Genomic DNA, 15,795 nt, shown 5'->3' with positions numbered 1-15,795 from the left:
CTCATGCAGCACATACGGTTTTTCAGTTGGTAAAGCAACAAAATAACCATAATGCATTACCCATGTTTTAACCTTTTTATTTTAGAAAGTGAACATATCCATTAAAAAAGAAAATCCATGGAGTTAAAAAAAAGTAAACATAAAACTAATGACACATTTGCAATAACATAAAATAATTTTACCTAGTGAGTCCCAACAGTCATTAAATATACTTCCACCATAGAGAAGTTTTACTTCATTATATTACCAGTCTCTTGATTAGGTACACAAGACAACACTTTCCAGTAATTACCTAGTCATTAGAAGATCAACTTCAGGAGTCACTGAATAATAAAATACATCATGGACAAATATTTTCATACCACCTGGGAGGCAACCTAATATACATATGTCAACAAGGTACGTCTTTGTGAGGTATTACAGTACATGGGAACCATTCCCTTTGCTTTCCAAGGAATAAATTCTGTCAGCAGCTCCACCAGCGAGTCACCCACAGACTCTGTCGCCAGTTTCCAAACCCCAACAACTTCCCTTAAGAGATTTCCTTTCTGTAACAGATGACACAAGTCAGGGTGAAGGAAGACGCAAGTCAAGAAAACAGAGATTGAAAATGGGGAGGTCAAAAAGAAAAGGTCATCCACTCTTCCAGACAAGCACTAGAAGATTTCAAATCAGAAGCTTCAGAAGAACATTTAATAGCTCCCCTAGCTTGGGCTTTGCCCTATGCTTTCACTTCACCACACGTGGCAAGATCATTACAAAAGTTAATGAAGTAACTTCCAGAATAAGGAAATCATCTCTCATATTTAACCAAAACACACTACAAAATTCTTAAGACGCAGCTGCTCCAATGTAACCCATTTGTAATGGTAAACAGACTGAGGAGGGGAAATGCCAAACTAGTGGAAATACCAAAGTAGTTTTGCCCATGCCATCTTCAAGATGAGTATATCTGTCCTAGACCTAAACTAAAAGAAAATCTCTTCCTAGCACACTTCCATTGCCATCTCCAAAGAAATCTCTCCCCTGTTCCACAAAAGGAGCTTTTACACACCTGGTCCGCCACTGCCCTTTCCAGGACAGCCAACAAATAAAGGCTGGCAATGTTCCACCCCAAGCCTGCAGCCTTTCACACTACCCCAGAACAGCTCTCAGACCCTGGGCCCGGCTTAACTAGAACTTGGCAGGCGAGGACCCCAACTACAGAGCCTCCAGTGCCCGGCAGGCCTTCCCGCTTGAAGGTTGCTAAGACAGACAGAGTGGGTTCAGCGATGATGAACTTTAAGAGTTAGCCCACCCTTCAAAGTATTCAGGAAGGAAATATGAAGAAAAAAAATATTTCTAGGAATATTCAGGTTCTATGCAAAGGAACTTACCTGCTTTTTCATGTTTGCTATACAACTGGTTTTTCACTGTCTTGTTTTTCTTCAGAGTCTTCGTCAGATCCTGAAAAGGGAAGACAAGAATACTATTATCAGTTGAGCGAAGAAAAAGGAAAAAAGAAAGAGACCACTACCGATAACAGCTTATCAAAAGGCAATTCAAAGCAACTATTTCCCATAAAACTACTTACTTTTTATTTTAGATTTCTTATCTTTTCAGATATTTCACATTGAAGGTTTTTTTTTAACAGTTATCAACCCAAAACCCCAGCACTGGGATCATTCTCACAACACCTGCCCTGTCAACAGACTCAGTTAGCAAGTGCTTCAAGTCTTCACTACAACAGACTCAGGACCATCAACTCCACCTGTGCTCACCATCAAGCAGATTTTCCCACTTGCTACATCCTGCCCTTTGGAAGACAACTTCAGGAGACACTGTCAAATCAGCTTTATGAATTCATTTCTGTATTTTTTATGAATTCATTTCTGTGAGATTGTCTCACTCTAAGCCAGAAACCAAAGTGCTCCCTCTGCCTCTCCCTGCCCAGTTCTCTTCTCCTCAGCCCCTGCCTGCTCTCAGCTGTGACAAAGCCCTGGAAGGCCCCAAAAAGAAAGGTTTTAGCGGGGAACGGGGCTATGTGGCCAGAGCCAGCTCCTGCTGGAGGTCCTGCTCTGTGGGAAGGTGGCTTCATGGATCGGTCGTTTCAGGGAGAGCAAGCGGGGTGAGCAGTGCTGACCTGCAGTTCTGCACATCCCTCTGCCCACATCTGAGGTGGCAGCCAGCCCTTGTCAGGGACAACTAAGGAAATTACTGCCCATGCATTTCACCATACATGTCTTGGGCAGCTTAAATGAGAATCCCACGGGGGGGGGGAAGTAAAGGTGAGTAAAGAACTGGCTTTGATAAAATGCCTAGGAGACTTTCCTGGGCTTTTGCCATCAATTTAAAGCTGAACTATAGACACACATTCCCTCTCACAAAGAGGTAAAAAAAGAAAGACAAAGGTGTTAAGTGGGTTTCTTTGGTCAAACTACTCTGAAGTCCTTTCCTTTCTTGGAATAGCATACCTGCCTTTCATTTTGAAGCTCAAATTGTACAGAAACTGTACAAATTTACTCTTTCCAGGCTGATTTTCCACTTGCTACCTCCAGAATGATTACTTGGCAACCAAGTCTAACATTGAAAATGAAGGGTCAACCCATATAAAGAAGTGGATGGAAAAGGGCATGGCCCTGGACACATGCATCTTCAAGGAAGACATAAAAAGACAAATATGCTGAAAATTCCAACAGAGCCCGTTTTAAATGTCACCTCCTGACAGCAGAGATATACCTGTCATACCACACGCGTGCTGAGGTGCGATAGCTCACTGCACACACAACACTGACCCAGCCAAACCACCGAGGAAAACACGTCAGCTCCACTTCCACTTCCTCTCACACTGCATAATCCATTACCAAAAAAAAACCAACTTAATCCCAGGCTGAATCCAGTATACTACTTCCAACAATTACTCCTTAGGATAGACTCATAGCTTTAACTACAGGACGTTTTCAGTTTGAATCATTAGTTGTACTCGACATTGTCTTAAGGCTTCGCCATCCCTAGGTGGAGCGCTAAGTCATTCGTTACGCCAAGATGCTCGGCAACCAGCGAGACAGCCATTAGACCGGAAAATATCATTCACCAACGTGTGTAACTCTATAATGCAAGACAGGCAAACGTATCCGTAGCAAATAGCAGGTATTAATACTTTAAATATATTGCATAATACAGCACAGCTTTACAGAAGAGATTCACATTTTACAGTAAAAAGCCTGACATAAGATTTGGGGGTTCATGCTGCATCCTCAAATATCTCAAATCCACTCAATCTATAAAGAAATTACTCATTTCCTTGAAATGCCTGCAACAACACTCTTAAGTCTTGCAGTATTTACATGTATTTTTTTTTGCTTACTCGGCTCATACCTCAACTAGAACAAAGCACACGATATGCAGAGTTAAGATGTAATTAACACTTGCCCTCAGTTTAATATAACCACGCAGCCAGCCTTTTCATACAGAAGGGGCTTTTGCTTTTTGTTATGAGAAAGAAAAAGAGCCTCCAATGACTGAAATTTCAGTCTGCTTTAGAGCAGTTTCAGGTTCACTGTCTATCCTAAGATACTGTAAAGCTCCAAGTTTGGGCTGGATTAAGCAGTGCATTGCTGCATAAACACTATTGCTAGCAGATATGAGATCATAGAACATCTCAAGTTGGAAGGGACCCATAAGGATCATCGATGGCAGAAACAAACAATACATGCCTCCTTTCAGTTGCGGTACCATTTTCTTTCAGAATTACCTTGTTTTTAACACCTTCAGGGCACGTCAAAAGCCCCACTAACTACGTGTGTTGTAATTCAACTGATAGTAGTAACTAAACTGAATTACTGAATTAAAAAAAGAATCTTTCAGTTTAGGATTGTAAAGTACACTTTTCATCTAAAAAGGAAAATATTTTTTTTCCCTTCATCCCTCCCCTGCCTTACCTTCTGAAGGGGGTGAAATACACAGGAGTTTAATGTCAATACAAAAAAAATCATTCACTATATGAACATAGCTACCTGCTACAGATTCAGGAGGAGAATAGAACTGCCCATCGGAGAGGACTCCTGGGTGAAGAAGAGCTGCTCGTTCAGAAGCATCCTGCGCTATCAAAAATCCTAAAAGAAAAAACAAACAAAATCCTCAATGCTATCACATAGCATCTCAAAGGTCAAGTATTGATGAAGGATCTTAAAGACTGATGTATTATATTAGCATTCCTACAAGGTACTTCTATAAATAAATCTCTCAGAAAAAAGCAAACGGTTAATTAACACTGTTGTCTTCTATATAACTTCAGGCAGCTAAGGAGACACACTAGCAAAACAGAGGTACTGCACAGATGAATTAAGGAATCCTTCCTTCTACTATGTGCACTTGCATGATTAGGATGCAATATGGAAATTCATTAATATACACTGGCTAATTATTTTCTCACTTTGCCACTATAAGACTCTTCATTAATGGTGTGCTTTCCCCTATCTGTCTCAACATACCTAGTTACTCAAACCTTCAACTCCTTTAGGCTCAACTTCATCTAAAATCAGGAAAATGATTTGGAAATGACATGGGGCTATTCTGGTATGTTGAATACAGGACAAAACCCAAAAGGGGTTGGGGGAGTAGCTAGTTCATCTCATCCTTACTGCCATCAACAGGTCTTCTGATAATAACAGGGCAAAGATGGCTTTTAGGTCAACATAAGGCTATTGAACTTCCATCCTCTACTCTGCCACATGAAGACTGATAGGGGGAAACGAAAAAAAACAAAAAACCTTGATGTTTTACTGAGTCTGGAGAGCTGGGGTAGCCAGCAGTTATTAAAAAAATCTCTTTCCAACTCAAACTACTATTTCTGCATACCAATTCATCTTATTAACCAGTTCAAAGTCTCCAAAGGAGACATCTATTTTACTTATATTTCCACTCTGTCCAAAAGAGGAAGGTCAGTCTCTATACCTAACAATGAGTCACTAGAGGACAATGAGGTACTAGAAGACACATACTGGTTGGATTTTAGCTTTAAATCCTGCTCACAGAAGGAAACTTTTAGAGCTGGAAATCTTCAGTGGAAAGACAGTTTTGCCCTTTTTCCTTCTTCTTCTTTTTTTTTCTTTTTTAAAGTTACAGACAAAACTTCTCCAAATTATGAGCACTGTTGCATTAGGCAGAAAATTGCTGTGGTGGGCTTGTTTGTTTGTTTGCTTGTTTTTTTTAAAACAAAACAGTAAGATGGAAAAAAGTCAGCTTCCACTCCCACTACAGACAGGAGAGAAAAATACCTGGTCAAAAAGCAAAAACTATTAAAATCTATTTTCATTATCTGTCTCAGATTTAAAAGCAAATAAGGCACTATATAAGTACCACCAGCAACACAATCCAACGTGCCTATCATTTGTCTGACTTAATTGCTTAAAATCAGCATTTTCCAGTGAAAACCCATCTTTTTTCAAAATATGCAGAGTTCAACTAAAAGCATATATTTCTAAATAAATACCATCTATGCCAAGCTCAACAGGAATGAAAAAAAAGAAAGTGTCACTGAATCCTACAGGGATTTAGCAATAATATCTCAGTTTTATGAATATGATCATCAAGTATTGACATGTGTATGTATCAAATACTGTCTTTGTCTATGAATATTCAGTATTAAAAAAATGCAAAAATCTCCGAATTGGTTAAATTTCTTATCCGCTAAAATAAGTGTGATGCAGCTGTTATTTCCTCACTCCCTCAAGGTGTGTGTGTGTGGGGGGAAGTTACTCTAAGTTTCCCTTTCTCTAGGCAAAAGCCAGCACACCCATTTAACCAACTTCTTTCATGGAGCAGTGGAAAAGAAGAGGGAATGGATCAAAGTAGAAAGATTAACTTTCAGAGTGCTAAAAAAAAAATAATGGAGGCATCCATGTCCATGTAAAATTTTTTATTTTTACCTGACAGGCAAAGATGCCCTTCCAACAGAGTTTCAGACTGCATTTCAGGTAAGGATGCACAAACAAGTTTGCTGGGTAATTACTCTCCTGCTGTGGAAACTAACAAAACATCTGTAGCAGAATTCTATGTTTTCTCCTCCTCACCACTCAAGCAATATTCTCTTTCAACTAAATCAATGGGTTTCCTCGGCTGAGTTGAATACACTGAGTGTTAGATGACCTGCTGCCTCATCCTGAAGAGGCTGAAATTCCTACGTGCTCTAGTCTCATTCTGTCTGTGCATGAAGCAGACTCTCCACAATATTTCTTTGTTTTCCCTTTTCCACCTCAAAAGAAGAGCTAGTGACACTGAGTTATTGTTTCTACCCTTCCTAAAAAAGGAACCAGACACTTACTGTATGCATTACCCAGAAAATAAAATTTTACAAGCCCAGGTCAGTTAAATTTTCATGTCTTAAGCACAGAAAATCATATACATTCCCAAGTGCTGGACAAATTGCTGATCTGGCCCTTGTAACTTTTAGCTTTGCCTCCCTAAATTAATAAAAGCCCCACTTCTTTGAAGGCATATGTTCCTTTCCAGAAAAAGAAAAATTATGCCATATGATTTAATTTTCCCCAGAGCTCTTGAAATTTTGAGAAGCTGAAAGAAGCATTCTTCTGCCAGATAATATGGGATCCAACGTTGCCAACTACAACAATTGAGGAGAAATAGCAAAAGCTTACTGTTTTCCTCTTCAGCTTCTTGCGGTAACACTTTGAAGTCCAAGAACCATGTTTCAATCCAGGCAAGTATGAAGGATATGATGGGCAGCACGTAGCCAAAAGCACCCTGTGAGAACAGCTTGAAGGAAACAAAACCACACAACATTACAGAAATTACCCGGAAGAATCTTGCTTTCAAGAAAGCAGCAAAGTAAAACAAACATTTGATTAGAATATATACCTGTGAAATAATTACTTTTGCTAATAAAAAGGCACTGGTCACTGCTGTTGTAAACTGAAAGAGACAGGGTAAGAACAGTTAAGACTAAAAAATAGATTTAATCTCTCATTTCTGCCATTATCTATCAGTTGCAACTTTAAATATTTACCAAGAACAGCAAGATCATAGATTAATAAAATGTAACAAGAATGATACAACTAACTTAAAGTGTTATCTTTATCAAGGAGGTTATTTTAATAACTTTTAATAATGACATCTCCAAATGTTGATTTCCACACAGCAGATAAGCAGTTTAGATGCTACACAGATGCCAAGTCATATAAATTGTGATCTTACTATATAATGAAGATGCAGTATTTTATTCACCAAATCCCTTAAAAAAAATCATCTATGTATTTTGGGAAAAAGCAAACAGTAATTACTCCAAATGCTTTTTACTATCATCCAAATCAAAAGATCCATTTCAAATAACAAAACATCTTTGCAGGAGTAAATCTGAATTAGTATTTTAATTCATGTACTAATATTGCGAAAAATGAATCACTCTGAAGATCTGATACGCCCTGACATTTAAACAATGGCAGGCTGCATAAAACATTTAAAAAAACCCAAAAAAGCAGTGGACAAGTACTATTCACTTAAGGAAGGCTTCTAACTCTATTAGTGCATTTGGGTCCAGCAATTCTTTAAAAAAATAGTAGAACCTAACTAGCTTCTGGTAAGCACCAGTAGGATTTTAAGATTAATGGCTTCTGCAAAACCCTCAGTGAAGCTTGATATATCTGATTGCTTACTACCACGATGGGTTCACTTTCATCACCTCACAAACTGCATCAGGCTGGAGGATGGCATTGGAAGAAATACTCTAAAGCTACACAACTAAGAGTAAAGGATTCTGAGGCGTGCACTTAAACACAATCAGAGCAGCAGTTACTACTATGTATGTGTTTGTGCCATGCTAACAACAAAATTTTATAAAAATCATGGCATGTAATCTTGGACTACTAAACAAATGGCATGCTACTCACTCACACCTACCACAGTGTAAGAGGAACAAAGTCTAAGATTTACAATGCACTAAGCCAGCAATATGCCTATTGTATTACAATCTATAGTATTGACTGGTGGAAGTATGAACTTGTCATTAAGTTTTGCATTCTTTCTCATGCACACAGTACAGCTGCATTAAAGATATTTGCTCCAGTCCACTGTGATTGCCTACAGTTCTCAAGAACGTCCTTTCTAAGAAGGGATGCATTTTCAATGTTTTGTATTGGAGCATGAAGCAATACAGGTGCTAGTGTTCAACGGGTGGCATCTAAAGCTCTGAAAAACTAAGAACGTGGGAGTTAATGGACAGCTGGATCTCTGGTACAATAGTGCCAATTCTTCTTTTAGAATACAGTTCACTATTTCAAATGCAAATATATTTCAAACATTAATTAACAAGTCAGAGGTAACAAGTAGTTGCGACTAGCCATCCATACTGGATACAAAATAAGTCTTTAATTTGTATTAACATAATAGCTAATAAGGATCACACCCACTGTGCTATTAAATTCTTGTCTTTAGGCTGAAAATCTTCCAGAAGTTTTTAATCTGTTATTGTACAGCAAATTTTTATATATAGCATCGAGATGATTCTTAACATACAAGCGTTAAGAGGCATCTAAAATTTTGTCTGTTTGATCCACTCTAGTTAAAACTCCATTATGCTTGGCTACTACTCACAGCTATTGCCCACCAATGGCGCAGTCTGCACATTGCATATGCAAGTATTAACACCTTAAATCGAAAGACTGCCAGTAGCTATAGAGAAAGGAAAAAAATATTTGTTGGTTAATTCAGAACACAGAAGAACCACAAGATTCTCAGCTCACCGAAAATACTAACTGCTTACAAAGCAACTTAAAACAGGACAATCTAAGTTCTGTTACTGAGAAATAAATTTGAATGTGTGCTTATAAAACAGAAACAGAACATAATTTCCCATTTGTAAAGCAAATACCACCACTCACATGCCTACATAGGCTCAAATATGCAAGCACGTGCAATTTCACAAATAAGTTAGAAACATAAGAAAACTACACAATGTATGTTCATGATCATTTTACCTGACTGGAATCTATGCAGTTAAAATCTAGATGCAGTTAATCCAGCAAATGCCTTGAGCATCACTGTGCATCTCACTGATCTTGGTGTGCTACTGCACAAGAATATAATTAAAAACTGTAAAGACTTCATAAACGCAATCAGAAAATGGGAAGAATTTTTAAAAACAATTTTCTACTAAATACATTTTTCGTATTTATTGAAATATTAACCTTGCAAGAATCAATTACTCTTTATGGAGACACCTGCAACAGCAAGCTGTTCCAAATATTTTACAATAAAGAAAGGTAAGTTATGGTATTTCTAGGCCAGAAAATTAAATCAATAGCAGACAAATGAGATTTCTGAATCAGGGACCCTAACTCTCAATTTCCCTGTTTATTGTTTGACATTAGATTGCCTCCAACTTGTTTTAAAAGACGTGTTCATAATCTAAAAAAGGTGACACAAAGGCTTAATAATGAAGAGACATCAAGAACAGACACGGCCACAAGTAAGAAGAACCCATTTAATCTTATGCAAACATGTATGTTTCAGTGATACGTAGTAGAAACACAAGAAATCCTATATAAGCCTACAAATCATTTTGCAGAATTCAATGACCTAGTTCCTTCCCAAGGAATAAAAGTCTACTATTTTGCATCACATATTTTTAACCCTTGGTTCAACTACAGGACAAAATAATTTCCAGAGCATCAACATTTACACATAACATTTTTTGCCTTCTGCAGTAAGGTGTATCACAGAGAACCTGCCAGCAAAATAACAAGAGAAAAAGGGAGAAGTAGCATAGTTTGCTAGCTTATGAAATTTTTGCGTCCAGTACCTCATTCCATTTGACACAGCAAATGGTCCAATGCAGAAACAGGGATGAGTTTTTACACCAATTTCAAAGAGAGATTCTGAATATCGTCATCAATATAAAATGACCGATACCAAACCAATTTACCCCTGCCAGGCAAACAAGATCTGGTAAAATTAATGATCTTGTAAAAACATGGGGCCCTTTAGAAGAACTGTAAAGAAACAGCATTTACATTGAGATCAGTAACTTGGTCCATGCAGTGCAAAATGCATCGCAACTACTGAGCTACGGTGCTGCTGAAAGGCAGAGAAATTTCCTAAGGCAGTAGAGTTCCTCTCATGTGCCTAAGCTGCTTACACATAGTAAAGGAGAATCATACTTCAGGTCATCTGTTTTTAGTACAATGTTAAAAAAACCTGTTTCAGTTAAAACACAGAAATCTGAAAAAACCTGACCTATACAGGCCAACCTGGGAACAAGTCTCTCCTCACTGCAACTGACTTACTTCTGTGGAAGGCCAAAAACATCTGTTTAAACAAAACGATTTTACAGCTGGAGGACTACTGGTTGTGTTCTCTTAATGAATTATCTTTATGTTACATCAGCCTCACATTCTTCACTGAGTTTTTCATCTGCTTTTCTACACCCCTCAAAGCAGAAGATGCAATTTAAGTGTGCCTAAACATCTCTATCCACAGGATCCATGAGCCTGACGCTAAAGCAGGACTGGGCAACACCTAGACTGGTGAAATTTGGCACAAGTCCTTCTGGTTTAAATTATCAAGAAAAGATCAACCCTTTCACACGACTCAAACTAGAGAATGTCTGTAGAAGCATGAAAAATATACTTCTGCTGCTTTTTTTTGTTGGTTTTGTTTTCTCTTGTTTGTGGGTTTTTTTTGAAGAACACTTACAAATATATCAAAATATGAAGAAGAGTAGTCATACTGTAGGACTTCTTTCTGTAAGGTAGTCTCAATGCCTCCTTTTACCTACAAAGGAACAACACCACACACACAGCTTTAGAACAGAAGTTACTGAAGCCAAAATATACAAAAATCTGAAGGGTGAAATTAATAGTTCCCTACTGATGCACAAAAAGATCATTAAACTAAGTACAGGGGACATGCTAAGAATTCAAGATTAGTGTCCTTATTTGTTTCTCATTATTATACACAATTTTCAAAGTGAAAACACTTAGGATCATCACCTGGCCTATGCAAGCTACATTTCAGACTGTCCCAAAATAAAAGCAAACAAGTTGTTGACAGAAGAAATGATTAAATGTAAGGTCTGTTACACAAATTCACAGAGCATTTTATGTCTCATAAGGAGGATCAAAACAGCTGATCAAAAAGCCACCCAGAAACTAGCTCTAGTCAGTCACATGTTAGCAAATAGGAAACAAAACAGTAACTGAACTCATACTCCAGATCTGTTCCTTATCAGCATACATACTATTTGTTTTAACAGAGCTAAGCAAAAAACCCGCTGTAAAAAACAGAGAAGCTGCAACTATTAGACCATTCACCCACAAATAACTAATGTCCAAGTTTAATCCCCTCAAGCAAATGAAAGAATTAAGAATTACATGTGTGTGTGTTTCAAGTGGAAGGATTCGTCACTTTTCTGTTCAAACTGGGTTAGTAAGAAAATCATTTAGGATGTATTGGGTCAGAGAGCAAGTATATCTCTTAGTTGGGAGCAAAAAACCTTCGTGTCCATATCTATTGTTTTTAATATTAAATTCAATAATTAAACATCGCATGAAATAGTTACGTAAAGCACTGGAAAACGACACCAACAGAAGGCTTTAATTTTGAGTTTGACTACTGTTGTCCTTTTAAAGGAGGTACCAAAGCACAGCAACAACATATGCTCACCATCTCAAAGCAATGCAGTCTAGACACTTCCACACTTTGCCCAACTATAGCGCTGGACAGTGTTTTCCTGAGACTATTCACTCCAATTCCAAATTTCTTCTATTTTTTTTTTCTCCTCTCCTTCTCCTCTATGGCTACCTGACAAATAACTTTCTAAATACAGCTTCCTCTTGGTTGCTCTACTGCATCAGCTGTGATCATCTGTTTCCAGCATAAATAAGGAAGATCAGCTTCCCCTGCTCCAAGCTGTTCACTGCATGGCTACAGAGAACCACGACAGCCTCGATTTAGGCTTTGCTAAAACTGCCATGGAGCTACTCCCTGAAGTGTTCAAAAATAAATTAAACCTAAGCACCCTGGATAATGGCGACAAAGGGAAAACAATACTTACAGGAACTCTGGCAGCAATTCTGAAGTCTCATTACCTATGTACCAGTGATGGACAATCCTAACGCAGTGCTATTTGACTTCCCAATGAACAAAACTTAACTTAAAAAACAGAACAAAAAAGCCTAACCATGCATCAGATCCCAGATATCAAATGATGGCTTCTAATATTATGACTTCCAAAGACAAAAACCTGTTTTTCATTTCTGCTGACATTTTGCAGTATACGACTCCAGTTCGTAGTATGTTCTCCTTAAAAGAAAGCTTTTCACAAAGAAAACTGCTAGGATCTTGATGTCCCTTAATGCTGCAGCATTCAAAATGAAACATCATGAGTTGGTAGCATTTTCTGTACAGAGTCTTAGATATTCTAAGAGCACTAATATGAAAATCTGTACTCTGAATCCTCGACAAGAGATACAAACCCAGACACTGCTCCTTTTAGTGGAACAAGCTCAAGCTGTTGAGACACTGGCCAAAAAAAGAAATGCATTGGAACACTATGCAGCTTCTCTGAGACAAGCTAACTGTATGCACTGGATATAACAGTCTTTCCTCTTAGACAGACAACGAAGTCTAGTCCCAAAATTACAGTAAGCAAATTTGCTTTCTCAAATTAAATTGAAAAGTGTTATTTTTTCAATATATCAATGAACTACTTGAACAGTCAGCTCCTGAAAATTCATAATGTCAGATCAATAACTAAGGGTATTTATCTTGTAAAGGAATGCTGACAAAAAAAGTTTACTCAAGATCTTTCTTGTCTAGAAAAGGGATTCCTCCCATTTTTCCTGTGTGTCCCTTCTTAAAGGCATACTTTAGATTATAGCTTAAAACCTAGCTCAAGAACTAGGATGCTACTTACGAAATAACAACAAATCAGCTATCCTATTGCTTTCTGGAAATTTCAGGAGAACTGCCTCGTTTTCCAAATTATAAATGCTGGAGTTAAAAGGTGTCAACCGTGGGAGTTTGTTGGTTAAATGTACCCTGCCATACACAATGCATTGCACACTTAAGTTTGTCTCAAAGAAAATACATAACAGTAAAAGAAAGGTTTTGGCCACTGAAGTCTTTCCAGGGACTAATCCCTCAGTGAAATATCACTGACTGAGCTACTTAGAAGACAAACTCTCGAATCCTGTTAAAATTCACACTCCGTGCCAAACTCAGAGATGTACAGTAACGGTTTTGTAAGTCCACTGGATTTCCAATGGTTTCTTCAGCATTGTTCATAGACTACAGGAACATCAAAAGGTTTAACGATAAGAAGATAAGCAGCCATGTATCCTACGGACTAAAAGCAGATGCAGTTGAGTAGATACTATGTTCATGAAAGCTTAAAAGTAAGAAGCTGCTTTAATTTCAACAGATAGGAATAGCACATAGTTTGGGATAGAAAAGAGCAACTCATTAACCACTCCTGAAGTGAATAAACAAATTAATAAAGTCTAAGGGTACTGAGCAGACAACTCACATTTAATTCTATTATCCACAGCAAGGTTATGAATAAGAGATCAAATGTAACAAACAAACAGAAAGTCCTTCTGACATCTGATATGCCTTTCTTCTCTCTGCCTTCGTATGATTCAATCCTTGCCATCAGCTGCGTGGGGTTGATGGAGTGGACATCCCGCAAGGAAGGACAGGATTCCACACTGCTACTGTGAGCATTTTCTGTATCACCTGGCACCCGATTCATCCTGGGTTTGCTTAGAGTGGTCTTCTTCCAGTTTCACCATCACTAGAAGGCTGATCCATATAGGAGGAATTTCTAAACAAACAAACAAAACCAAAACACATTAGTCACCAAAACCCCAGAATTCCAGTAGGTATTTTTATCTCACCATGTCAGTCCTCTTTTTGCTAAACTGACAACTAAGAGAATTTGGCAAGTAGGTTCTAAAAATCATTTCTAAAATAAGACATATCTAGGCTCTCTTCATCTCTCAGAGGATTTGTGAAGCAAGAGAATTAATGTTCAATTAGACTGGTGGGAATAAGGGAGCACTGTCTAGATTTAGAAGGCTCCATTCTCCACGTGAGATCATTAAATGAGAATGAATAAAAAGCATGATGCTGTGCATCTTTAAGGTTTCCAATTCTGATTTAAACACTCTCAATAGGAAGGCAACTTAAAGGAAGTTCCACATACAATTCCTGAAAAATGGCAGTGTCAGCTACCAGCACATCCAGAGCTGACACAACCAAAAGATTAAAGGTCCATTAAAAACCCTGAATACTGTAGTAATCATTCTATATAGCAAATACACTGCTATTTGCTCTATAGATAAATTCAGCTGCTACAAGAACTTGCACTGCCAGACAGGGTCTCTCTGAAAAAACTCTATGCATCCCAGCAGCTAAAGGTAATGCAATTATCCCAAGTCTCTTCTGACTACAAGGCTTTTAAAAATTTGTTTTCAGGTTAAATTTCTTACAAAACTGGACCAGTTTGGTGTACTATTCACTACATTACTCCATGAGAACGTTTTCCCAATTAAAGCTTCTAGAAAGAGTTGACTAAGAAGGTCACAAAAGTTTCAAGGAAACACACAGAAAATTTAATTTTATGCAAAACACTCAGATTAAACTATACACCCTGCAATACAAATCACATCAGACAAGCTTCTGTAACTCTGGGGGAATAGCTTCTTGAAATTCAACAACAAAACTTTGTCTTTGTGGACTGTCTTTCAGTAAACCGCAAAACAGAGAAATCCTTCCCACTTCTATTCCAACAGTGTTTCAGCTTCAAGTCTGCAAGAACAGAGTCAGTCAAAGCACCACAGGAAAAGCAGAGAGGGCAGCTGTAACACACTGCTAGGCAAACACAAGGATGCAAGGACACAGGGGAAAAGGCAAGGTGGGGCAGAGAGTTGCCAGTGTGCACATATCAGAGGCAAGGAAGAGGCAGGCCAGCCCGGGGTGGCCAATGTCCAGGTCAAGTCGCACGTAACAGCCTTCAGGTAGTTCAAATTTCGCTTTTCTTGGGCTACGTCATGAGCACGTTAACAGATCCACACCGAGACAGAAACTACCTTGCTAGCTGAGTCTGTCTGCAGGGAACAAGTGATCAGAGAGGCAAACCAAGCCAGTATAATTCACCATCTCATCCCGGGATCCGGCTGTGGGCCAAACCAAGCACAGGGCCAAGCACAAGCACAGGCCGGCTACCGCCATCCTGCTCCTGCCTGGCAATCAAACCCAGGATGCTACTGCCCACGGCTTTCCAAATGCAACGCGAGGTACGTGTCTTCTGATTCTCAGACGTAAGCCATAGGACCAGGAAAGTGAACAGGCCTTTGGCTGGGCCTAATCTCCTTTAATGAAGTGTTAGCAGAGCACATGTGACCAGAGGAACTAAGAAGTGGGAATATAACATTGAGATAATCAGTTTCATCATCAACCAGAATAAATATCAAGACAAATTGTTGTACTGCACTCGCTCCTGTTTCAAGATCTTTTCAAGCAGATCTACAACTGAGCACCTTCGTTACTTCTCATTCTCAACCTGTTGTTTAACTAACTTTGGGTGAGAGGTCATTTGTGTAATGACTGTTCCTAGTAAGTACTAGTCTCAACTCTGTAATACATGGTCCCTCTCCTCCTCCGAGTCATGCACAATTAGAATTTATAAACACTGTTAGACATTAGAAAAGAGGAAACACCATTACAAAAAAACAAACAAACACAAACCCCAAAACACTACAGAGAACCACGCTTGCCTGCCCCTTCTCAGCCTGTTTTATG

General features: G+C 38.5%; 1 protein-coding gene across 2 annotated transcripts; it reads right to left on the bottom strand.

Moving 5' to 3' along the window:
• Positions 1-61: 61 nt before the first annotated feature.
• STARD3NL (STARD3 N-terminal like) lies at positions 62-13,817 on the bottom strand. 2 transcript variants are annotated; one of them, XM_009703131.1, is made up of 8 exons: positions 13,520-13,817; positions 10,687-10,764; positions 8,587-8,664; positions 6,856-6,909; positions 6,636-6,753; positions 3,996-4,094; positions 1,377-1,446; positions 62-548 (listed from the first exon to the last, which is right to left on the bottom strand). In XM_009703131.1, exons 1-7 carry the CDS (start codon positions 13,742-13,744, stop codon positions 1,394-1,396), a joined length of 705 nt encoding a protein of 234 aa, XP_009701433.1. In that variant the 5' UTR covers positions 13,745-13,817; the 3' UTR covers positions 62-548; positions 1,377-1,393. The 2 variants fall into 2 exon arrangements, with proteins under 2 accessions (XP_009701433.1, XP_009701434.1); XM_009703132.1 differs by lacking the exon at positions 8,587-8,664 and having other exon boundaries at positions 13,520-13,815.
• Between the last annotated feature and the right edge of the window lie 1,978 nt (positions 13,818-15,795).

This window comes from Cariama cristata, unplaced genomic scaffold, assembly GCF_000690535.1.
Source record: "Cariama cristata isolate BGI_N322 unplaced genomic scaffold, ASM69053v1 scaffold31606, whole genome shotgun sequence".
In the NCBI taxonomy this organism is placed as follows: Eukaryota; Metazoa; Chordata; class Aves; order Cariamiformes; family Cariamidae; genus Cariama; species Cariama cristata.
This window is presented reverse-complemented; position numbering and strand designations above follow the sequence as displayed.